Here is a 20040-nt window from a genome sequence, read left to right on the forward strand (position 1 = left end):
AGATCACCATTCTGCTGCCTACTTCTTGCACCGCCTGACACACGCGCGCAATCTGCTGACCAAAGATTACTCACAAACATCACCCCAACAACAATCCTGGCTCCCAGACAGACCTTGAAAAATCACACCTTGCTCGCAGACAGTTTGCAAACATAACGCAAGGGGCGTTTGTCCCTCCTTTCCCCTCTCTCCCAAAATACTCCCTTAGGGGAGCCCTTGTTTTGGGAGATTTCTGATCTACACGTGAGCGTCCATGTGCTGACACAGCCCCCAGCTCAGAAGGGCTTTGCCTAAAGAAGATGCCACCCCCACGCCAGTGCCACAACCAGAGCTTTGGTGTTTAAAAATTGCCTTTTTCTAGCAAGGCAGGAAGCAAGGGGAGGCCTTAAACAGCACGTGGAAAGAGCGACCGCAAGCGGGGTGGCCTAGAGAGAATAAAATACACAAGCATAAAACATGGGCTGCAACTGGTGCATGAAAGCGCCGGTCTGAAAGGTGTGTACTATTTCAGAGTTTCCTAGCTGAGAGTCAGCAAGATCCCTTTTCACCCACTCCATCTTCCTCCACTTTTCAGAAATAAGCCTATCTCCAAGGTTATGGAAAGAATTAGATTTGGAAAGAATGGATAAACACTTCAGTTTCCGATGTCTGGGGACTCGTGGCATTATCGGGGCCACTAGGCACGGGCTGGCCTCCGCTTCCCAAAGCATCCCCGGCCCTCGGGCTCAGAGGGGCTGTAAGGAAAGCTGCTGGGGCTGCAGTGGGTGGCTTTCTCCTTCCTTCTCATCTCAGACTAGACTTCCCGCACTCTGCCTTCCCGGATTTACTATCTCACCGTACATTCGGGTCGTGATTTTGCAGACTTCATGAGAGGCAAACATGCCTGTACAGGAATGTGTGATTTCTGCTGCAATCCATTTTGTTCATAAGGCTCTCAGGAGAAGATATACAGTGGGACGTAAATAATGGGGCTCCAAACTACAAAACTCCTTCAGTGAACACAGTTATGAGGCTGTAGCTTCCAACAAGCCAGGGTTTTAGAGCCAAGGTTTTAGTGCTAGAGGAAACTGGAAGGTCTCCATGCTGAAGAAGGGGGCAGAGAGCCCCTGTGCTGCGTCTGCTGGTACCAAGAGGCCTGCCCGGAATTAGGGGTTCTCTGAGTATTTGCAGCTCACATCCCCTGTTTTCCAAAGCAATGATGCACCTTCCCGAATCAGCTTAAATCACACTGTTCTTCCCCATTGACACCTTCTACAGCTGATGAAGTTGACGCTTATAAACAGGGATAGCACAACTGCTCTACAGTCCGATTTCCTTCAAAGTGTAGCACATACGGAACTAAATAACCTCCCCCTGTAAGCAATTCCTTTGTAAAATAAGTCCCAGCGGAGAGGGATGGGGGATGCGTGTGTGCATGTGTGTAACTTTGTCAAGAACGTGATCTGACATAAACAGAAAAAAAAATGTTGGTACTCCATCTCCTGTCAGTAGATGGACTGTGATGTTCAGATGCTACAGTTAGAAGCTCTATAGATTATTACCAGCCGGGGGCAGTCTGGAAGCCAGTGTGTCATCTCTTTATTTAATGGGTCTTGCCTCCAGGAGAAAACTCTGCCAGGAGAGCTGGGGGCTGTGGAGCAGAGCTGCCTGCCTGGGCAAGGGGTGGCCTGGCACCACATCCCTTTGTGCAGGACATGACAGGGCGAGGAGCGGGGAGGGACAGCCCTGCTGGGATCAACCATATCACTGCCACACTGACAGGTCCCCTGCTTACCCCTGCCCCCTGCTCCAGGGACACACAGCCTGCTCTGGAGCGTGCTTCGAGCACTCTTCGGTGCCTTCATCCCCTGATTTCATCGGCTTGCCCATGCCTACACCACTGTGTCAGTGCTTCTGGAACAGGGCTGAGCAAAAGGGAACTGCTTCGCTCACCACCACCAGGCACCCAACCCTGCAAAACCAGCCCCTGCTCAGCCTTCTGCCAGCAGAACCCACCAGACCCATGGACCTGCATCATCTCAGACATACAGGGAGGAAGAGAGTCAAAGCGACCAATTTAGCTATTTACATACTTGTATCGGGTTTTTCCATTGGGCCATTTTCATAGAGCCAGCTCGAGTTGACGCTTCTCCCACTGGGATGCCACTGCAGGCTTTCAGCTGCTGCTCCTTTTCCTTTTGACACCCTGAGAAGGAGTTCTCAGCAAAGTTTTTGGTTTTAATGAAATCTGTGGGCTAAACCAGGCCATTCCCTGTTTTTCCCCAGTAGGGAACTAATTTCTGTCAGACTCAACATCCACAGCTGTATTCTTGGCTTTCAGGACAGACTCGGTTTCCCTCACAACTCCTCTTGGGCACATTGCAGATATTATCTATTAATGGTAAGGCACAAACACCCTTTGATTAACACAGGACCAGGACCCGCTGGTCTCTTACGTGTTAATACACGTAAGTGGCCACTGCTACACACCATGGTTTATCTGCTTTGGGCTCCTAATCTCTCCATCTCCATGGGATGTGGAATCAGCCAGGTTTCTACACATAAGCCTACATCAGAGAACGTGCATGTTGCCTGAGGCAATACTTGCATTTGGCTTTGTCTAGAAAAACCCGAGCCATTCCACTTGATTTTTGCAGAGTCCAGATAGGCCAGACCAGTGCATAGCAAATGGCCCAAATTTACAAACGTTTTGCAAGGAGTGTGCTATGTTTCCTGGCTAATGTCTGAAAAGGAGAACTGGGGTCAGGCTGCACTTTCCCTTTCTACTTCTCTGAAAGTCACTACAATCAACAGAATAGACAAAGGGCAGGATTAGTCCTGGTTCCTTTGTCATTCTCTTGTAAAATAGCTGGGGTCTGATTCAGTTGCCTGCTCATAGGTTTCTGGTGCCATGCAAGACACACTCAGATCCCTCAGATGCCGACATGGGGCAAGCAGATACCAAGGCCTTGAGGAGCAGCACAGGGAGACCAGGCAGTGTAAATGGGGGCACCTAGGCCAAGCGTCATGCAGTTGGCTTAGCGCTTCCTCCCAGAACCAGCTAAGCTTCCCCTCTCCACCATCTGTAGGATGCTGGGTACCTCCTATTGTGTCTACTAGCATCTGACAAACCTGTTGAAATACTTTTGCCTCAAAGCTCTGCCTTGTTGCGTGCTCTTCATGTCTAGGTCCCCAAATATGGTGAAAAATTCATCCCTTAGAAGCTTGGTTGCAATCACAGCCTCTTGGTTCCTTTTTGGGTAAGCTTCAGGCCATTTTCTAAAGAAATCCATAGCTACCAACAAATATTGTCTGGCAGATTCCATCTCAGGCAAAGGCCCAACAACATCAACAGCAATGAATAGCAGTAAGGTCCCCAGGAGACACTGCTCCGTAGGGTTTCTCCCCATCTTTGGGGACCCAATTTTGAAATACAACCCATGCAAGAAATGCATCACATTTCCTGTAGTAATTTTCCATCATCTGTCTGCATTTTCCTCAAAACCAGTTCTCTCTTGGGTTGACTAAGGATTTTGGAACGTCAAGATGTCCAATGGTTTTGACATTATAACGAAACCTCAGAACCTCCTTTTTGAGTATTTCGGGTATAATGAGCTCTCATGAATACTCATCACCCATTGTTTTATTTCCCCATCTCCTATACAACATTTTGTCTTTAAATTCCAAGCTTTCTCACTATGGCCGAAGAGCTACTCTGTTACTCCAAAGAGAGTCTATACTCCAAAGCAGACACAGTTGCCAAATGAAAGTTTTTTTCAATCACGCCTTGTTTTGTTACTAGGAAGCTTTTTGAGAGACACTTTCAGCTCCTTAAACTCTGCTCTAGCAAACCTACCTCTACTGGATGAAGCAGGAGCATTTTCATTCCTGCAGACTATGAAAGAAAGGAGGAAAAAAGGATGCAAACTCAGTCTTTTCTTGCTGTCCTGGTGAGGGAGGTGTCTACCACCAAAAAGGCATTTGAACAAGGTGTTGGGAGAACTAGCCTTTGGTGACCGTGGTCTTGTGTCAGTGCTGTCCCCACCCCAGAGGCACCCCCAGCTGCGTTCAGCAGAGACTGCTTCAGCTCTGAAAATGCCCAGCTGCTCTCCTCCCGCCACCGAGGTAGCTTTCCCTTCTCACAAGGACCATGTGGAGCTTTTGTAAGCCTGGGAAGTCCACAGCTGAGCCTCCAGCAGCAGGACCAGTGCCCCGCAAGACTGACAGTGCCCTGCTCCCTTCCCTCGCATCGGGGAAGCACTGCCCCATTGCCCCTGGCTGAGCGTTTTCCCAGGGTGCAAACCTCTTTGTCTACCTCTTTTCAACAGCTCACCTCACTCTGGCGTCTATTTCAGATCGGCAGCCTTGAGCTCATGGAAGCCTGTTTGTAAAACATTATCAGTTGCTGTTAAAGAGTTCACCATGTGCCAGGATATCCTCAGCTATAAGAGAGAGATTGGATGGCTGGCCATATAATACCTGCTCTGTCGGTCTCTCAAGTGAGAGCTGCCTTACACGGGTGGCGGGACACCCATACTACAGTTTGCTGTGGACTTGTCCTAACACGAAAACAATTTTCACCACCAGATATCCACAGTGGAAACCAAAATGAACCTAGTGAGGCATATGCCAGATATTATCTATTAATGGCAAGGCACAAGCACGCTTTGAGATTAACATATTACACAGCAAAGCTCTTGCTCACCTTTTCTTTCTAACCAGGACAACAGATGAGGTCCATGAGCTGGCTACAAGCTCAAAGAAACAACTCAGGGGCCTGCCTGCGGAGGCAGGTGCCACAAAGAGATTGCCCAAACCTCTCTCTTTCACATGAGCCGTGTCTTTAAAGGAAAACACCGCAGGTTGAAAGCCCGTGTGCTGACTGACCAGGTATCAACCACAGTGATGTACACACTGAGTGCTAGTTCATCTCCCACCTTGGCCATGCTGAGCATTTTCCTGGATCCTGGTGGTCCAGTCTCCCGCTGGCATTTCTCCTCAGTAAGGACACTTTACCAGTCCCTGCCTTTCCTCGTACCCCCTGGGGTGGCTCCATTTTGCACTGTCCCATCATGTCCCTCTCCGTCTAGTTTTACTCATCTGCAATGCCTATAAAATACACATGCGGTAACCCCTCTCTTGCTGCTTGGCTTCCCCTGTAGCCCTCCCTCGGAAGTGGACCGCTGCCAAACGGAGGCATATAGGTTGTACTACCAAGAGCTCCATTTTTTCCCACCAAGGCCAAGGAAAAGGGGATTTCCAGTACAACCAGCCACAAAAGTACCCTTTCCAAAATCAACTAATTGAAGGCTACAAGGGAAGAGCCAACACCAACTGAACATCAACTTAGTATCCAGCCCTGGGCACGACAAAGCTTTGCTACAGCCTCAACTCTAACTTAAAACCAGTATCACCCAGCTTTGTATGTGCAGCTTCAGGTGCCTTTGCTTCCTGAGTTGAGTTTGGGCCTTTCAGTATATTTTTATGAGGCTCTGTCCTGTCTAGCCATATATTTGTAAAAAACCTCTCTGTGGATATTTCCCCTCCCCATCAGAGCTGCACTTAACCAAGCCGCTGCTCTCATGTTTGATGTAGTAGCCAATCCCCCATTGCTTTTCTGTCCTGCGTCAGTCCCTTTTTCTAATAGCTTGAAGTGGTATGAACTGGATGGAAATACTCTTCTCTCTAGCACAGGACCTTATACCTATATAAAGCAACCAGCTTCTCTCTCTTCCAGTAGCAGCTTTCCAACTTCTGTTCGAGGGATGAAATGCAGTATTTAAGCTCCGCCATAAATCCCACAGCTTCATGGAGTGTTTCTGGCCTCCTGCACAATCTGCCTAAGTGTCTAGCAATTGGTCCATCGGCTATTTATCTTGGAAGTCCTCACTGGCATCTGGAGACATGAGGAACACAAAATGTCTGCAGGTCCTCTGCCAATTTAGGTGGGTCTCTTCTTCCTCTTGCCTTCTAGCATTTGGCCGTGTCCTGTCTAGCTCAGACTGATATCTGGCTCCAATCTGCTTATGAAGGTTCAGACCAAATCTTGATAAGCTGGGTTATGTCTATAACACAGGGCTTCTCAGCTCTCAGGTATGGGTCCTTGCCACAGCTGTGGTCCTGACTCCGCTCCAGGATAAGGTCTGGGCATGCACCATCCTAGGGAAGGCTGGAAAAGAACCACACAGTGCTGCAGAAGGTGCTCCTCCTGATCCGGAGACCAGCACCACCGTCCAGGCTACAGGGTGTACCCCTGCCCCAGTGTCTGACCTCAGGCTCTTCTCTGTGAACAAGCGCTGCAGAGCAAGGCTCCGTCTGGCTCCTCTTTCCAGCTGGCCACCCAGTGGCAACGGACATGCGTCAGCCTCCCATGGGGTCCTTTCTCTAGTGGCATTGCTGAGGTTGGAAAAGTGTGATGCTGTGGGCTTTCCTGTGCTTGCGTTACAGAGGACACACTCTGGAAATGGCGAGTCCCACAGGTGACCCAAGCTCTGCCTGGCAGACCCAACAGCCTGAGACCAACTCCACACCCAGCAGGCTGGTACCCTGGTGAGGCTTTGCTTTCCTTTTGGAGATGGTTTTCTGTTCTTTCAGAAACCTTGCTGTGGCTCAGGCCTCTTATTAAGTTTCAGGCTGAATAACGTTTTCCTCTTTCCCCTGTTTTGTGAAACATCTTCTGGCCTGTGTCACACACGTTCCCCAGCACCTCGCGGAGTAGGGGTCTTGCAGCTGTGCCTTCAGATCTCTCTGGGCACTGTCCCAGCACAGAGTCTTTCTTTGATTGTTTTTGGCCCATTCTGGGAAAATTCCCGATATCGCCCTCTCTCCCTGTGTTTTGATTTTATTTCATTCTGGTGTGAATTCCTTTCACTTTCCAGCGCTCCTGAATAGGTTAGATGTCTGCAAGCACCTTTGTTATCTGATCCCTCTTGCATCAAAAGGATTAATACAGTTCCCCGTTTCCCCCTTGGAAACTGCATCCTACCCCGACACCAGCGTTACTGCTCCCGACTGAAGCAGTCAGCCGATATCCCAAGTCCTAAGGAGGGAGTTTCCACTACAGGGGGGAACTGATGAGACCCAAGGTATTTGTTTTACACTGCGGTGTTTGCACACAAAGCACTATCTCCCTAAACACGGTAGCAATCAGATAGGAGTCATTTCAAGACATTACAAGTTTCTTTTATTTCCCCCAGACTTCTGCCTGCCCAAAATGTTAATTCTGTCTTTTCCTCGGGTTCCTTACTTCCCATTAATAGCACTTTTCTGATGGGCCTTGACTTTCTGTTGACTTCCCCTCTTTGGTTTCGTAGTGTTTTCAGACTTGTACTGAATAAAGGCGGTTGCTACCTTCATAAGTCCCTCAGAGTTTCCACCCAGCCTCAGCGTACAGCTTGCCTATCAGTGACTAAACCAGCTTACCTTTCAGGCTCCATCACCAGCTAAAAACCCACTTGCCTGACAGCTAATGAACACAGTTCTTGCTAATAAAGAATATATTTAGAAATAATACTGATTCAACCATCTGTTTCCAGCAAGCAGATTAACTGCTTGAACCCTTAAATCGCATCTTCACCAAAAAAAAAAAAAAAAAAATCAGATTTAAATTGACATTTAACTGCTGAGTTAGGCAATGCAATGGTCTCCAATCAGTGCAGATAAGGACAGACCATAGCTCATGACATACCAGCTTGTCATGGCTAAATCCTGCTGGGACCTGAAGATAGCTACTAAGTGTTGAATCACAGCACTGTCAATGGAGAGATAAAGAATTTGATGCTGGTGGATTCATACTTATATAGTCCATAAAATCAGTTGCAGACCATGTTCCATAATAGCGGTGAGTCTGCCACTGCTCATCACCCCTCCAAGATATCTCCTCTTCTTCTTCCCCTGCCTCTTCTCATTCATGTCTGTTCCCTCCTCCCTCCATCCCTCTCCCCTATTTCTTGTTGACCCATCTTTCTTTGACCAAAAAATGGCTCTAAAATTATCGCGGTGATCACAATTGCTCTTTCACGTCATGCCTACTTATGTGACAGTCAAAGGATGAAGATGACATGCAAATATGAATGAAAAGATGACCAAGCAGAATCACCAGTATGTATAATAGCATTGATTCATCTGAACTTACACAGAAAATAAAGTGGAGGTCATTTATTTAATAGATGTAAGCAGCTTTCCTCCTTTAGTTATGAACTTTCATTTACAAGTTGAGGCAGCTGAGAGACATGTAACTATGGTAAATTACTCTAACGCTTTATTTATACGAAATGTTCCCATCCATCTTCTAGCAAATGATTCTCGAGGGGTCTTACATTAGCTGTGTTACTGCTCAGGTTCCTTCTAATCCAGATCTCTCTTTTCTTCTGAAAATGTATCTACATTAAGATAGTAGATGTATTCTTTCCAAGCTGATTAACAATTGAGATGGGATTTTTTTTTCCAAAACGTAGGCGTAATACCTCAGAAACACATGACTTTTAGGGCAGGGATTTCTCAGCATTTTCTGAAAGACAGTGACCAACCCACAGCTTGTTTGGGCCAATATAGTTTGCCCACGCTGATGAGTTGCTTTTTAAAGATGAGACCATTTATGTGGATTGACAGGTTGAGCCTATTTTATGTACTGAGAGACCTCAGCATATGAGAACACGCCAATTGCTATGGCTTCTTGCACTGAATAAGGACCTGGCCATCAGGAAACCTAAATTCAGTCCCCTCCAAAATTAAACACAGGATGTCTACTCTGTAAGTTTTCCAACTCCGGCCGTGGGCTCCTTCTCCAGCCCACTGAGAGCCTCCTTCTGCAGGAGCCCCGGCCCCTGGGAGGATCACACTGATGCCACTGAGTGGCGACAGCTTGACCTTGCACAAGCCACTCACACACAGGTCCTGAGCCTCAGTTTTTCCGACTGCATAATGCAAAGAAAAGTCTTTTACTGCTACAGAACGTGTCACACTTTTTACCTGAGAATTGCTACAGCTACCCAAACGCCCTGAACAAGACTTAAGGACTCCAGAGAGCTGGGAACTAGGGCAACCGAATGGACAGGGCTGGGGCTGGAGATGTCCTTTAGCAGCAGACCTTGGCTCCGAGCCTCCTAGACACCACCTCCCTCTTACAAGGGAAACTCATCATGGCTTTGAATGAAGGGCTTGGAAAAGGAATAAATCTTCAAGATCTGATGGACTGAAGTCTGCACATTAGCTCCCCTTAAACCCTGAGTGCATTTAACTTGGGAGGTTAGAAACCACAGCCAAAGAAATCTCTTTTGATTCACAACTTGTTTTGAGCAGTCACCCATAAAGCAGCCAGTGAATCACTCCAGCCAGTTAGTCATGCAACCACACTGACTGTACACTCAAAAGGCAGCACAAAATAAACAGCCTGCAGCTCCAGATAACACACACACAGCTCATTTGCGCTATCTGGCATCAGCATATATTGTTAATAGGACTCCTACACCAAACCCTTAGGAAAAGACGCACTCAGTAAGCATCTCCAAATCTCTCTCCCCATCAGTATTTTTCTCGTCTGCTTCGCACTGTGTTGTTTTCAAAACAATTAAGACTAGTAAAAGTTTTAAGACTCTTTCTTTTTCAGCACCCGTCTTGTTGCTGGTAACGTCCTGCTGGGGTTACAAGCTTGCGCTGCAGAAGTGTACGGCTAAAGCGGAGTTAATCCCAGTCAGCAGCGGACAAGTCGAAAATAAACAGCTCTAGTGCGAAAAGAAATCTTCCTGCAAGGAGGGAGCGGCAGGAATACAGGGGGAGGGAGGCTCCCGGTCCTTTGACACATGAGTGTTATAAACAGCTCGGGTCAGGAATCCTATAAAAGTCTCCAGCCAGATCTACCGTCCAAGTCAAGAGAAGCGCAAAACATCTTTGGAAAGAGCCGCGAATAAATCTTCCTGCGCAGCCGGGGTACGGAGCGTGAGCCCTACCTTCGCGTCCTGCTCCCTGAGGAAATCCCGCAGGTTTCCGCGGAGGAGATCCCGCACCTCCGAGTGTCTGTTCAAACAGAGGCTTAGCCAAACTCCTGGCGAGAGCTCCCTCCCCTCCCTGGGAGGGTGCCGGAGCCCTTGAATGGCAGATCTGGTGGCCCTATTGTGGAAAAGAGAGGGCGATTGCCAGGGCGGCGTCAGCAGCACGCCGGGAGCCGGCGGCCCTGCCGGCCGGCCCTGCAGCACCCGGGAAGGGGCCGGCCCCACCACCCGGCTCCCCCGGCTGCCCCGGCTCCCCTCCCGCCCTCGCTGGCTCCGCTCGCTGCTGCTTCTCCCTGGTGCCCGCCAGGGTCCCGTCCCCCCCTCCCCACTCGCGCCTCCCTCCCGCATACTTCTCCCCTTTATACTTCCCTGTTGCCCCCCGCGGGGATCAGGGCAGCAGCATCTCCCCACCCCCGCCCCCCCCCCTCACCTCTCCCCGCCGGGGTGCGGGGGGAGCCCGCGCACACCCCTCCTGCCTCCCCGCCGGCGCTTTTATCCGCGGGAAGGAGCCCAGGCAGGAGCCGAGGGCCCAGATCAAAGCTGAGGCGGGGGAGGAAAGGGGGGACAGGACCGGGGCAGCCGCCGCAGCCCGGCATCCCTCCCCCACGCAAAGCCCTCTGCGCCCTGCGGCCGGGCGAGGGGCAGCGGCCGCCCCCCGGGCCGATGGCAAAGCGGCTCCCGCGGAGATGCGCAGCGCGGTGAGCGGAGGCCCGGGGGAGCCGTAACAGTCCCAGACCTCGGGAGGAAAGCACGGCATTGCCCGATGTGGAAGAGCCCTGCAAGAGTCCCGGGGAAAGCAGCCCGGGAGCCCCCTCCCGCCCCCGGCTGGGGGCTGCGGCTGGAGCCGGGGGAAGGGGGCAGATGCCGACGGTCCTCCCCGGCGCACCGCGGGCTCCGCAAAGCCCTTTTGAACATCGGCGGGGGCGCGGCGCGGCGCGGCGCGGCGGGGAGCCCCGAGCGCCTGGCAGCGAGCGGTCTCTCACGGGAGGCGGAGGGGGGACCGCCAGCGAGCTCGTTCCTGCCGTGCCTGCAGTTTACATTACATTAGGGGGAGGAGGAGGAGGAGAAATGCATTAAAAGCGTCAATTTAAAAAAGCACGCAGCGAGCCTCTGATTCCTACGGCAGTTGCTTTCTGCACTTCTATTAATAACGCACTTTAGCCTGCACTTTTTATTTACTCGCTAAATGAAAGAAATGGTCGTTATTTGCATAACCCGGCACTTAAAGAATTTCCTCTGTTACAGAAAGCCCGTTTCCTTTCTCCTGTCTCCTCTGAGCAAACATCCCCATCACATTCGCCTTCACTCCCCCAAAGGATTTTGTTTTCCCAGACCGTATTTCTATACAACAATATACGTATATATTTGTGTGTGTGCATGGGTGTATGCATACATATGTTTCAAGACATATAACTTACTTCAGCTCCACGCAGTAGAAATAGCAAGTCAGATTACTACAGCACATAAATCATTCGAAAGCTTTTTCCCCTGCAAAGCCAAGATATATAACCTGCTCTGAGGGCTTTTATTTAAGATTTCGGCTTTAATTGCCGGTGCTGGTCTGCGGGGTAACCCGTACCTCCCCTTTTTACGGCGGGGAAAGCAGGGAAGCCGTGCGAGGCCGCCGGCCCGGCGGCAGCGCGCAGGCAGGAGGGCGAGCGGCGGGGGAGGCGGGGAGCCCCACCGGGACCCCCCCAGGGCCTGGCCGGTAGCCGCCGCACCGAGGGGGCCGCGGGGAGCCCGGCCGGGAGCCCGGGCCGCCCGATGCCACCGGCCCTGCCAGGAGCCGGGCTGGAAACGCTTCGGCGACTGCCGCTCGTGTCCTCCGTGTATTTACGGCCGCAGCTCTCCCTAGCCTATATTTATCCGTACAATGCAATGGAAGGGCTTAGATCTAGAAATAGAAGCCGAGAGCAATAGATGGCAGGCACGGGCTTTTTATAACTCGAAACGACTTGTTTATTAAAGAATTAAAATAAAATTAAACAAAAAAAAAAGGCGGGGGGGAGATCTCCACTCTCTCCGCTTCGCGGGGTGCCCACCGTGCCAACCGCTGGCCGCTGCCCGCGCCGGGCAACCCCGGGGCTCGACAAGGCAGGAGGGGGGAAAGGCGGAGGCTGCGGGGCGGCCGTGCGGGGAGCGGCGTCCCCGAGCAGCGCGGAAACCCGCCCGGGCGACGGGACCGCAGCAGCCCCGGGCTCGGCTCCGGTCGGCGGGGGGAAGCCGGCCGCCTGCGCACTGCCTGGCGGCACAACCTACCACTTTCTCGGGTTGTTTTTTTTTTATCTTTTTTTTTGGGGGGGTGGTGGTGGTGTTTATGTGACGTTGTTTTTTAAATTGAAGGATTTACGGGCACAGCGTCCCACCACCCCAGCATCCTCCTCAGCCCCAGGCAACCGGGAAAGGCGGGGAGCCAGCAGTCCCTGCCGCCGCCGCGCTCCTTCCCCGTCTGCACGGCAGTACCAGCACCAGAGCGGCCGCGGGGGCTCGGCGGGCGGCAGCGGGGCAGCCCCTGCTCCCCGGCTCCCCGAGCAAAACCCGTCTGCCGTTCTCTCCACCCGCCGTAACATCCCGCCCGCGCCTTAGCGGGCCGCGCTTGTGCCCGCTGCGGAGAAAGAGGACGGCTCCCTCTTCCCCCGCTCTCACCCACGCCGAGGGTATTTAGCCGGGCTCGATGATCTCCCGGTCCCTTTAGCCGGGGCGGGCATTCCGGGGGCACAACGCCTGTGCCCGGCGCGGTGGGCTTAGCCCTTCGGGAGAAGGCGGAGAAGCACCTACGGGTGCCACCGTCCCTGTGCAAAACCCCGATCTGGCTATTATTAGCGAGTCTCTCTCTTCAATCATTATCCATTAATTATTATTGCTATTAATTATCCTCGCGGACCCGTGTGCCTCTCATTACAGCCCCATCGTCCCTAGCCGCATCACGCGGGGCTCGCAACGAGCGCGGGTCTGGGCCGGGCCACCCTCCGCCGACGCGGGGCTCCCACTGAAGTCAAGCCTGGAGCCCCGCGTGAAAATAAATCGGGGGGACCCCGGTGGTGTTAAGGAGGGTGATAAATTCGTGTGGCTCTACCAGGGGTTGCAATGCGTCATCGCAGGCTAAGCCGGCGCCCTGGGCTTTGCAACCTACAAAAACAAGAGAGCCGGTTAGCAGGGAGAGGTCGGCAGGGCAGGGCAGGGCAGGGCGGCCGGGAAGGCATCGGGGCTCCCCTGTGCTCCCACTTCGCCCGGCGGGAGCGGAGAGCGGGTCCCTTCTCTCCCCGCGGGGATTCCCCGGCCCCGCCGTGCCCTTCCCCGTGGGTCCCGGCCTGGTCCCAGAAGGCCTCCGCAGGTGCGGAGCGGGCCTTGGCGCCGGCCTGGGGTTGCCCGCCTACGGGGAAGGGGGCAGGGGAAGAGAGGGAATGGGGGAGAAGAACACCCCAGCCTCGGCCCCGGCCAAAACACACGAGAAAGCGGCCCCCCAGCCAGACCACGCCGTGCCCCTCCTCAGCTCCGCGGGGACGTGCCGCGGGAGACGGGCTGTGCCTCCCGGGTGCGGGCAGGGTCAGAGCGATGCCCGAGGCGGGGGGACGGGACCGACCCCTGCCCGAGTCGGCCCGTAGGAGAGCGGGCAGCGCGGCCGGGCGCAGGGCATGCGGGCTCTGCCTGTGCCCCCCGGGCACGGCTGCCTGGCGAGGACTTCATGCCCTTTCCCCAGGAGGGGAGTCACCGGTGCTGGGGGAAGCAGGGCCCGCGGACCTGGATCCGGGGAGGGGTGCGGGGAACCCCTGGCTGCTCGCAGCGGGTGATGGACGGCGCCTGAGAGCGCCCGGCACACCGAGGTTTGGAAGACGGACAGAGCGAAGGCGCCTCTGCCTCCTTTTAAGCCTAGAGACGGGGCAAAGGGAATGTGTGAGGGCAGAAAGAGAAAGTAAAGAGGGCAAGGAGTACCCAAAACGACGGCGAGAGCCCGGGTCGCGGGAGGTGGGAGCGCCGGTCCGACCCGGGCCTCCCCCGGCTCCCCCGCGCCCCCAACCCGCAGTCACCCCTCGTCTTAGGGACACCCCGGAAATGTCCCTAAGACCCAGCCCGGCCTTGTCCTTGTCCCTGCCTGGCGAGGTCACGGTGGACCGGTGCCCCGAGGATGGGGACGCGGCCACCCCTGTCAGCGGCGACGCGCTGAATCAAGGCCGGGACAACCTCTCTTTGCCCGCACAGAGAGCGCCGGGATGGAAAGGAAGAGATTTCATTTCCACTTTCCTTTATTCGGAAAAAAATAAAATTAAAAATTGTGGGGTGGTTTTTTTTGTTTGTTACTTTGGGGGTTGGTTTTTGTTTGGGTTTTTTTTTCTTTTTCTTTTCTTTCCCCCTTCCCCCCGCAATTCGCCTCGATATAGCGGAAACCTCCCGAAGAAGCGTTTTGCCTCTTAAACCCACGCTCAGAATCGCCAAGGGAAGCGATCCCGTTCAAGGCAGTCACGCCGAGCGCCAGCGCAAAGGAGTGTCTTAATTGCCGCTAATGACCCTCGGAGAGGATGCGAGCGGGTTATCTGCAGCCGGACAGAAATCAATTAGGGGAGTGGCAATTAGGAGAGAAAGTGAGAGACAGAAAAGTAGGAAAGACCGTTACAGAGGGAAGTGAAGATTCCGGTGAAATTTTCCAGAAATTCTCCCCCTAGAAGAAGGTCCCCGTAGGGAAAGTTTGGGGCAGCCCGACGGTCCGCTCTTCCTTTCTCTTTCTGTTTCTCTCCCCCTTTACTGCGGATTTCCCCGCGTTGCCAAAGAGCTAACGTTTTCCGGGAGCGCATCGGCTCCGCTCAGAAACGACGATTAAAACCACCGCAAAGCGGGAGGAGAGGGAAACGCGGCTTCCCTCGGGCATCGCGGGCTCCAGCCCGGGCTGGGAATAAAGATACTCGAGGCGGGGGGACACGGCGGCCCCCGGCCCCGCACCGCGGCTGCGGCGGGACGGGGCTGGCCGCGGGCGCGCTGCGCTCCGCCGCCGCAGCCGGCTGCGCTGCTCGGCGTGCAGGAGCCAGGCAAGGTCTCCTTGACCCCGGGAGGACTTGTCCTGCCGGGCAGCCGTTCCCCGCCTCTACACCCCCCCCCCGCCCCCCGCCCCCGGGAGGCCCTTTCCAACCCCGGGCGTCTCTCTCCGGTTTCGCCCCCGGTGCTTCCCCCGTCGCTCGCCAAGGACTCACCGTAACAGGAGACTTGCAGAGCTCCGTTGTGGCCGCTGCTCTCTTGCAGCTTGAGGTTGCTGTCCGGGGGGGTTTTGCAGGGGCCTCGCTGCATGTAGAGGTGCGGCGGCTGCTGCTGCTGCGGAGGGTATTTGTTAAAGGAGGCCGGAGCCCCGGCGGAGCCGGGAGCCTGCACGCTGCCATCCAGGGACTGACATTCCTGCTGGCTGTAGCGGCTCCGGCACTTAGTGCTGCTGTCACCAAAGCCTTGTCCTTTGCTGGCCAGGAAAGTAGGGCTGAACTTGTCACTTGCTTGAAATGCCCTAAAAGGCGAGGAGCCTTCTGTGCCCTGGGAGGCTGCGTTGTAGTAGGAATCCATGGCAGCCGGATCACAATAAGAAACACAAGTATCAGCATTCATTCCTAAAATTAAAAGGCCCGAGTGTCCTTAATGCGCTTGGAGGGGCACCAGGAACCTCTCTTTCTCTCTCCCTCTCGCATACACACACACTCACAGCTGGGCCAGAGAGCTCTAAGAGGATTCAGATGTTCTTGAAAGCTGACCAGATCTCCAAACCCCCTTAAGATCTCGCACAGTAAAAGGGGTCTTTTTCTTTCCCTCCCTCTCCCTCTCTCTCTCTCTCGCACACACACACACTTGCCCTCCTTCTCTCCCTCCAAACTATCTACACTCTACAGAGACTCTTCTCCGCACTTTCCCCCCCACTCATAGGGGAAAAAAAAAAAGAAAAAAAGAAAAAAAAGAGACCTCTCCCCCAATTAATATGTAGATGATGACAGTGTAGGGGAGGGGGCCCAGGAAGGGGTGTGTGTGTGTATGTGTATGTGTGGAAGCGGAGGGGGGGGGGAGGTCATATCTTTTGCGTTAAAAAAAAAAAACATTAAAAAAAAAAAACAACAAAACGACCCCAAAATTTTTTATGATTAAAAAGCCGAAAATCAAACAGATGACACGAACGCCACGAAGGGATGGATGTGGGATCCGTACAGGCGGAAGCACCGGGGACGATTTTAATGGTCGTGACACGCTCGGTTCGCTCCGGCCCTCTCCGCTGCCCCCAGCTGCGGGGACCCCCGCCTCCGCGGCCCCCTCCTCTGTATTAAAGGCAATACGGATTTCCCCCCGCAGCTATATGCCTTTAAGCCTCCCCCGCCATTAACCTCTTCAGGGCCAGCGTCTCTCCCAGCGCTGCCCCGATGCCTCCCCTGGCACGGCGGTGCCGTGCTCGCCCAGCTCATCGCCAGGCAAGCTTCCCGCGGCCTCTCGCCGCACGTTTGTGATCGTCGTTATTTATTTACCTCTAAAAACGTGCTCTCTCCAGGTGTAAAACCACTGGATCAAAAGCGGGAGGGCAGCAGGGAGGGAATTTTAACAGCGTCGCCAAGCACATAAAATTGGCCCCGGCTTCTGGGACTGCCAGAGGTGAACTTGCAAAGGGACAGAGGCTGGCAGGAGCCCTTTTTGGTTTGAAGGGTCAATTGCAACCCAAAAAGGGCTTAAAAATAAATCAATACTCACCTTCCGCCGCTCCCCCCTCCCTCGCCATTCAACCTGATTCCCCTCCTCCCCCGGTTAACTCCTGCTACCCCTTACACTTACTCTTACCCTGCCTTCCTCCCATCCCCACATCTGGTTTCTATTGCTCGCTTACCTTGAAGTTTTCAGTAATAAAGATATTACGCAAACTACATCCACAGTTCTTCAGTCAAAAAAAAAGGGGAAAAAAAAGCAAGAAAAAAAGGAAAAAAGAGAAAAGAAAAAAGAAAAAAGAAAGAAAAAGAAAAGAAAAAAGAGGAAAATAAAGGAAAGGGAAGAAAAGAAGGCCCTTAACCCCTTCGGGAGCGCGGGCCGCGGCGGGGCCGGCTGCGGGTGGGGAGCGGGGGCACCGGCGGCGGTTCTGGGCTCCCAGCGGGCTCCCTCCGGGGCCCGGCCCATGTGTCCTCCCTTCTCCCCCCGGCTGCCTCCCCCACGTGCAGAGCGGGGGGAGACTCGTGGCTTTCATCTGCGTGTGTGTATCTGGGGGCGCGGGGGGAGCGGGATGCGGCCCCGGGGGGGGTGAGCGCGGGGCGGCAAGGCGGGGGTGCGGTCCCCGGAGCGACGGTTCGGGGGGGGCCGTGGCCGCCGCCGCCCCCCAGGGCCTTGCTCCAGGAGCAAGACCAGTACCGCCGTTTTCATTAGCTCGGATCTGACAAGAACAGCCCCCCCCCCCCCCCCCCGCCCCTCTCGCCCCCCAGATGCAGGGGGGATTTCTAGCGAGGTCGTCGTTAAAACAGCCAGAGACGGGTTCATTTACTAGATTTCAAACCATTTTGAGAGTCTCCCTCAGAGCAGTGCTGCGCTCGCTCAGCTTTCTGGTCCAAGAAAGCTTTCAGCGGATTTGCCTTCCTTATTCCCTTTATTACCTTGCTTAATTCTTTCCTCGTCGTTTCTCTCTCCCCTCCCAAACTTCCCCCACCCCACCGCAGCCCCCTCTCTCTCCCTTCTCCGCGACTTAATAAAAAGCAAACCGACTCAATGCATGAGAATCTTTCTAAAAACCACTTCGGGGCGGCCGGGGGAGCCGGGGCGCTGCCGGTACCCGCAGCCGACGAGCGGCAGCTGCCCAGCGGCGGAGCCCCGGTACCCGCAGCCCCGACTCCCGCATCCCCCGCAGAGGACTCGCCGCTGCGCCATTCATGGAGGAGAGTATTATGTGTGTGAGCTCGTTAAAAACGAGTTTTCCAGCCGGTTACTTCCCCAGGAATTATTCTGGCGAACGGAGAAACAGGCTGAAAGAAATGATGTGAGGGCAGTCCTCGATGCTGAGGCGTTATACTCGGCCTCGGGATTTCTGTTCGGCAAAGTTAAACAACAGCAGCAACAACAACAAAAACTAAAGGGAGAGATTACGGCATCGGGCAGGAGATTTATTATTTTTTATTTTCCTTTTTTTTTTTTTTTTTTCTTCAGAAGCGCTGCGGTGCAGGGACTCGCAGAGGCACTCCGGCTTGGCCGAGCCGAAGGAGGGCTGCCCGGGGTCTGCCTCGGCCGGAGCGCTCCGCCAGACCCTCCTTGCATTAAACTGTAACGAAAAGTCCATTAGTTCCCAATCAGGGCTAATCCAGAGCCCGCGGAAAGGACCGCAATAAAATCCTCTCCCTAATGGCCAATTTGTGTCCCTAGAAGTGGGAGGTTAATTCGGGAATCGTTACCGACGGAAAGGGTGCTCGCAAATACCTAGCGATCTGGCGGGGGGTGGGGGGGAATAACGGGGGAATCGCTTTCTTGACGGTTTTCGTTTGCCTGGGTTGGGTTTTGCTTGAAGTCCTCTCAGCAAGTTTGACGGGGGATTCCCACAGCCCCCGTTAGCTGGGAGCGGAGCCGTGTGAACATAGAAGCACACAGGGAGCCTGCGGCCGCCGTCCCCGTTAAACGAGGCGAGGGGGACTGCGTGTCGCGGCGCTGCCGAAGCGGCCGTGTCCGCCCGACGGGTCCGACGTTGGGGCTCTGCCCTCCCGGCGGAGTCGCGGCGGCACTGGGAGGGCTGCCGGCTCCGGGGCGAGAGGAGCATCCCCACCTGCGGGAGCGAGGATCGGCAGAGCAGGGACAGAAAGGGACACGCACCCCTTGAAACCCGATCTCACCATTTTTCCTCTGAGTGACCCCAAAACTGCCCTGTCCCTGCACCAAAGGCGTCCAAAAGGGAAAGGCGAAAGAGCGGCCGAAAGGTCTGCGCTCCGCAGCAGCCGGTTGCCAATCCTGTATGTATGTGTGCTTTGTACCGAGACTGTTTTCAGGTACAGTCGCTGCTGGTTTTGGAAAGGGTCACTCCCGAGGGTGCCTTCCCACAGAGGGCTGGGGAGCCGGGTGAGACCCCACTGGTCCCGCGTTTAGGGAAGGCGGCTCCCAGTCGAGCAAGTCACTGCTGGGGGAATCGCCCGGGTCTCCAGCTCCGGGAGATCCATGTGTCCCCTCCCGGCGACACCCCCGGGGAGAAGGGAGCAGCCCAGGGCAGCCCTGCCTGGCTTGTTTTCGAGGAGCCGTTTCCTCTCGACCGGGACAGGAGCGGGCATCGCTCCCGGGTGAGGACCCGGTGCGAGGGGCAGGCGATAGCGGTCGGATTCTACAACTCCATCTCTGCAAGAAAAAAATCTTTATTCCCATGCGATTTAGACACTCAGGCTTGTGTCACGTCCAGGGAAAAGGCAGAGGTGCAACCTGGTCCCTGCACACCGGGCGTGGGGCTGCGGGGAGCGGGCAGCCGGGAGGGCGGCGGGGACGTGCCCGGCTCTCGCAGGGGGCCGGGAGGAGGAGGCAGGAATGTGCTTCTCCGCTTTCACAGCCACCGCCGGGAGAAACCCACTGTGTCCCCCCACAAGCCTCCACCGTCCTCCGGGGGCTCCGGCCGCCCGCTCCGGGCCGGCCCGGGGCTGGTGCCGGTGGCTGCAGCCGGAGCGGCGGCGGGGTGGCTGGGGGGAGGCACGGCGAGGTGCCGGGTACAGAACCCCAGGTCCTCCCCGCTCCCCCCGGGGGGTGGGAGAGTAAATACCTCGGTTCAGGGAATGGGCTCACTGCACTGGGGAGGGGGACGGAGAGAGGGGGATCTTTCAAACCGTTCCCTACCGGCTCCTTGGCAAACCCTGCTCTTGGAAACTGCCTCCAGTTTGTTTTACCATTGGGCTGGTTTGTGTGGTCACTTCAGAGCCGCGAGTTCCTTTTGTACCGGACCGAGATCTGAAGGCGACCTATTTATAATACCGCTGCTGGCGGGGGAGAGAGGGGAAAAAAAGTATTCGTGCTAATCTCCCAATTTTTTTTTATTTTTTTTTTTCTTTTTAATTTCCAGTGGGACGAAGGCTGCGTCTCTGTTCGGGGAGCGGAGCCTGCCTGGCGACAGTGATGCTGGTAC

The 20040-nt window shown here is 54.6% G+C and overlaps 1 protein-coding gene across 1 annotated transcript in view; it reads right to left on the minus strand.

Moving 5' to 3' along the window:
• Window positions 1-16429, minus strand: part of ALX4 (ALX homeobox 4) — a 41131-nt gene extending 24702 nt beyond the window's left edge. The window contains exon 1 of the mRNA XM_074582424.1: window positions 15152-16429. Coding sequence (XP_074438525.1) covers window positions 15152-15551 — 400 coding nt within the window. The 5' untranslated portion in view covers window positions 15552-16429. The remainder of the gene's footprint in view (window positions 1-15151) is intronic.
• Between the last annotated feature and the right edge of the window lie 3611 nt (window positions 16430-20040).

Source organism: Larus michahellis, chromosome 4 (assembly GCF_964199755.1).
Source record: "Larus michahellis chromosome 4, bLarMic1.1, whole genome shotgun sequence".
Taxonomy (NCBI): Eukaryota; Metazoa; Chordata; class Aves; order Charadriiformes; family Laridae; genus Larus; species Larus michahellis.